Genomic DNA, 5,131 nt, shown 5'->3' with positions numbered 1-5,131 from the left:
TTACAGAAAGCACAAATGATACAAGTCATAACTGAATAGCATGATGCGTATGCTTGGGCAGGGAACATGAGTATGAACAAAATTATTGTGCCAAGTGGCTGCATTTCCATGACCTATTGACAAATTGTAAGTGCCAGTACCTAAATGAGTAGCATTGCAACAAAATTTTGTCATAATAAGAGGGTGGTGTGCAACTGAATATTCTGAAGGGACTGCAGATTCCTCCCTCCTCCTCTAATTTTATATAGAGAAAAAAAATTGAAGTCAAAACAAAGGAAAAAAATGGTGAAACGCCGTTGCCGGGGATCGAACCCGGGTCACCCGCGTGACAGGCGGGAATACTTACCACTATACTACAACGACTTGGATGGCAGATGGTTTAACAGCCTTAATTAGATGGGCTAACTCTGAACCAATCGGAGGTTGCAGCCTTAATTAGTGGTTAACAGGATTTCCTCGATGTGAGCCGTAACAGCTCAGAGATTTGCCCCCGGAATGGAGCTACCTAAAACGGGAAACGAAGGCCGCCGTTTCCGGCGAAAATATAGGCACGGCCGAAACCTTCAAAGCGCGCGCTCAGGCGAGACCGGCAATCCGGATGTCCCCTCGCCGGCGCCTCCAACCGACGCCCTCTTGGTGGCCGTCCACGCACGGCGACCCCTACTCCTGCCGCAGCATCAAGTATGTAGTGTATTATCCCAAGCCCCAACACGCCGCGCTTCTCCTCTACTTCTTGGCGAAAATCGATCTGGTCATTGAGAATTCACGGCTCCCTTCCGCAGAATCTCACGGTTGCATCAGCAAAGGTGGGACAATAGTACTTACCGTATCCGCTGCATTGGAGATATATAGTGGACCGACCAGAGGCTTCATCGGCCGGCTGAGGGAGACGGTGCATGCAACCGGCCATATTTCCCGAGGCGCTCGCCGAAATATGAGTCAAGATCTTGGTTTCGAGGGACTCCCACAGGTATACTATTCTCGCTACCACTGTAGCAAATGAGAACCGCGTCGATCACAACCATAATTTTAAATAGTTGGATATGCCAAATAGCGGCACCCTGCTCAAATAGCTATAGCCCCCGCCATTTTGTAACTTCACCGGATAATTCTACATGAATACCATTTAGCGGCACCTGCTCAAACCGCTATAGCGTGGCTATAACCGGCTATTTAAAACTTTGATCACAGCTGCAAGTACAAGAATTTTGTGATGAATCTGCATATAGGTGTGCTCGGTATGTTTGCATGAAAAATTCGGTGGTTCATGATATCATGCGCACTGTAAATTTGCCAAAAACACTTGCATATACTTGTCTCTATTTATGCATTGTCTTCATCCATTGCTGGCTAAGAAGCAACCTATATAGTATATCTCAAACATCATAGACTCCCATACGATCCAAAACATGGGACGGGTTCCACTATCAAACTAAATATATATCTTGAACATCATTGATACGATTTGCTTTGTTTGTAGCAGCCAACTAGTAGCTACAATCTAATTGTTGAAACTTGTCAACCCTGGTTCTGCAGGACATCGTACACCGTATACATTCCCTTTTGCCGGTGCAAGAAGCCGCGCGTGCTGCCTGCGCGTCTCGTGGGCTTCTACATTCCTGGAGATGCTATTCCAACCTCACACTCAACTGCGAAACACTTGGGTTGACCCACAAGAAGTTCGAGGAAAGAGAGACCTACATCATTGACAAGGTTGACAAAATCCTTAAAAACCATTATGGCAACGGGGTGAAGGTGAAGACACTTAAACTTCATCTTGCCCCTTGCAACAATATCAAAGCCGCATGCCTCGACGTGTGGCTCCAGGTCACCGTTAAGTCTGGGATCAAAGAACTTGACTTGGCAATGCCTTTACTCATGAAGGAAAAATACAACTTTCCTTGTTCCGTTTTGTCTGACGAGGCAGCTGCGAGTTCGATTCAATCTCTTGGCCTTTGGGGTTGCTCTTTTCACCCCACGTCCACACTTGGCCTCTTGAGAAGATTGAAATGTTTACAGTTGACTCTTGTGGACATTAGCGAGGAAGGATTAGGCCTATTGCTCTCAAAATCTTCTTCCCTTGAGCAGCTGGTCCTCTTCTTTTGTAGTGGGATAACTTGCCTGCAAATACCTTGTACAATGCAACAACTCAATTTCCTTAGTATTACAGAATGCAGGAGTTTGAAGATGGTAGAGATCGATGCTCCAAATCTCTGCTCCTTTTATTGTGTTGGGACCCTGATAGAAATCTCCATTAGAAATTCTTTTCAGCTTACGACTGTAAATTTGTCATGCATTCTTCTATCTGATGCTCGCGCCAGGCTACCATCCATCCTAGGAACTGTCGAGAGCCTTACCCTGCGCTCTCGTACTGAGGTATTTGTTGATTTTAACATCTTCAAGATCATAGATGGACTGTTTAAGTATATAATGGATAGAGATATGCATGCCACACCTCTGTGCTGGAAGAAACATATGATTAATCCTTGGATTTATCGTTCCTTAGAATGCTAAAGTTCCAACCCTGGCCTCCAAGCTCCCCTGCCTCAAGCACTTGGATATTGAACTCCTTGGACCAACAATGGCCTTCCCACCTTTTAGAAATATAACGGACTTCCCCAAGAGCTATGATGTCTTCTCTTTGGTTTCATTTCTTGATGCTTCTCCTACTTTGGATTCCTTCATCCTGCGCGTAAGTCACTATCCACGTCTCCTGGAGCTATCTGTGCCAATTACTATGTTATACTCCCTCCGTCCCAAAATAAGTGTCTCAACACACTTATTTTGGGACGGAGGGAGTACTTGTTTATCGGAACAACAACATTAATGTTGATCCTACATGTGTAATGTATATGCAGGTAGAGCAGGGTGCCCTTAGATCCGACTTCGGTTTTGGAGACGACCATGAGTATCTGAGGCAGAGGCTAGAGGGTCGGCACAACTGCCTCAGGCAGGTGACAATCACGGGGTTCTGTCCATCAAAGAGCCTGGTCCAACTCCTAATCTACATCCTTGAGAGTGCGCCCTCGCTCGAGCGTCTGACGTTGGACACAACCTACCGCTACGACAGGAGGTCGGGTACCACTAGCAGATGGTCGTCCTCAAGAAAGATTGGCCAATGCTCGCCGATGTGCAGGACGTATCTCCCCGGAGCTCGTAGAGCCGTGGAAGCTGCGTGTAGGTGCATCGCCGGAAGAGTCCCCCCAAATGTTGAATTTGAGGTCCTGGAGATGTGTAGTCGATGCCATGATACATGCCTCCATATATAGCAAGGATGGAGCATACAATGTTCATTCATAGTGTTGGTTACCAAGTAAAGCTTTGAACTAATTGCCATGATGAAGGGGAGGAGAGTGGTGGGGAGATGAATGAACCATGATGGGAAATCTTTCTTGATTTGAAAAAAAACTGAACATTTTTCTTCGAAAAGGGGGCATGCCCCAGCCTCTGCATCTGAATGATGCATACGACCAATATTATTAATAAGAAAAATATCCAACATAAGTCTTCAAGTCTCGAACAAAGAATGAAAAAAGGCTCCATAAGAGCTTAAGAGTAAAAAGGAAAAGCCACAACCGGCTGGCATAAAAAGATAAGAGCACTACATGCATATCCTATTACATGACCGCCATCCAAACCGGTTGAAAATATCCCGTGCTACCATCTCCCATCGGTTTGACCCAGTAACCAAACGCTCCCTGTCCTCCGTCGGAGTGAGTAGCGATCACATACGGATCAACGCTGTGGCTCTGAAGATAACCTGCAAAAAGTTGATATTTGTTGTTCTGTTAAAAACCAAATCATTTCTGCAATTCCAGACTGCCCATAATAAAGCACACACTCCTACACGAATGTGTCTCGCTGTATCATAATTTATCCCATCAAGCCACATCCCAAACAACGTATTCATAGAATTCGGTGGAGTAATGTTAAAAGCTATGTGGACCGACCGCCACAAATTTTTTGCTAGAGGACAATCCAGAAAGAGATGTTTGATTGATTCGTGTTGGTCACGGAAACTACATCTGGTAGATCCTGTCCAATTGCGTTTTGCCAAATTATCCTTAGTTAAAATAACTTGTTTATGCACAAACCACATAAACACTTTGATTTTCAAAGGAACTTTAACTTTTCAAGCATGTTTCGATCTAGGAATCACACTAGAGTTGATAACATCCAAATACATGGATTTAACCGAGAATTCGCCATTCTTAGATAGTTTCCAGCACAACTGATCGGGCTGTTGAGACAGTTGAACATCCATTTATCTTCGGACAAGATTGAGCCAAGCTTCCCAACGGGTTCCTACTAGCGTCCTCCTAAATTGAATATTAAGTGGAGTGGACTGCATAACTGTTGCAACGTAAGCATCTCTACGCTGAACAGTGTTATACAGAGAAGGATATTGGAGCGCGAGGGGCGTCTCTCCTAGCCATGTATCCTTCCTAATATTGTAAAGCAAGAAAACATCATATGGTGCGCATAACTTAGATTCTTAAGAGAAAAGCAAAAGCTTTAACAAAATTTTACACTGAATGAGTTATACTATATTTCCAAAATTACGCATGGATTACTAGATTTTTTTAGGAAAAACATCAAATTACGTTTCATGCCTGCTATTTTTGTTTGGCAAATTTGTGTTTGCTAATGAAATCTGCATGCATGTGTGATATTCTGATTATCCATTCTTGTAAATGTGTTTTACAAGGAATTCAAAAACAAAAGTATTGGTATACAATACCAATTGATGATTTTTTTGGGTCATACTTTTCCGAACGGGTGAGTCAGGAATTTAAATTTCAAATCCGTAGACCATCAAGTTGTGTTATTGCGCTACAATATCATTAGTTCTTTACTACTTTCCCCATTCAAAATTATAAGGCGTAATTTGACTACTTGTAATTGACTTTCGACCGTAAATCCCTCATACAATATTTAGACAATGGTTATGTATCATAATTATATGAAAGTGTTTTTGAAGATGAATCTAATGATGTCTATTTCCTGTAATTTCAAATAAATACTATTGAACTAATTATTGGTCAATGTATGAATTTGAACAATGAAACAATGCATTATATTTTGGAACCAAGGGGAACCTTTTAGATAGAAGATGTGTTCCAGTGAGACA

At 43.1% G+C, this 5,131-nt stretch overlaps 1 protein-coding gene and 1 non-coding gene across 2 annotated transcripts; one reads left to right on the top strand and one right to left on the bottom strand.

The window, feature by feature from the left end:
* Positions 1-291: 291 nt before the first annotated feature.
* TRNAD-GUC (transfer RNA aspartic acid (anticodon GUC)) lies at positions 292-363 on the bottom strand. Its single transcript has one exon. It is a non-coding gene; the product is annotated as a tRNA-Asp (tRNA).
* A 120-nt stretch (positions 364-483) lies between these two features.
* LOC123098090 (uncharacterized) lies at positions 484-3,400 on the top strand. Its single transcript, XM_044519968.1, has 5 exons — positions 484-681; positions 783-970; positions 1,537-2,376; positions 2,507-2,692; positions 2,859-3,400. Exons 2-5 carry the CDS (start codon positions 935-937, stop codon positions 3,267-3,269), a joined length of 1,473 nt encoding a protein of 490 aa, XP_044375903.1. The 5' UTR covers positions 484-681; positions 783-934; the 3' UTR covers positions 3,270-3,400.
* Positions 3,401-5,131: the final 1,731 nt, after the last annotated feature.

The sequence above is a fragment of the Triticum aestivum genome, chromosome 1B (assembly GCF_018294505.1).
Source record: "Triticum aestivum cultivar Chinese Spring chromosome 1B, IWGSC CS RefSeq v2.1, whole genome shotgun sequence".
In the NCBI taxonomy this organism is placed as follows: Eukaryota; Viridiplantae; Streptophyta; class Magnoliopsida; order Poales; family Poaceae; genus Triticum; species Triticum aestivum.
The sequence above is the reverse complement of the archived record's forward strand: the minus strand, read 5'-3'. Positions and strand labels throughout refer to the sequence as shown.

Excerpts from the sequence above, each read along its gene's own strand:
- LOC123098090 (XM_044519968.1), top strand. The coding sequence starts at position 935 with ATGAGTCAAGATCTTGGTTTCGAGGGACTCCCACAG. Across the intron at positions 971-1,536 it reads GTTTCGAGGGACTCCCACAG|GACATCGTACACCGTATACA; the intron begins GTATACTATTCT and ends CTGGTTCTGCAG. Across the intron at positions 2,377-2,506 it reads CCCTGCGCTCTCGTACTGAG|AATGCTAAAGTTCCAACCCT; the intron begins GTATTTGTTGAT and ends ATCGTTCCTTAG.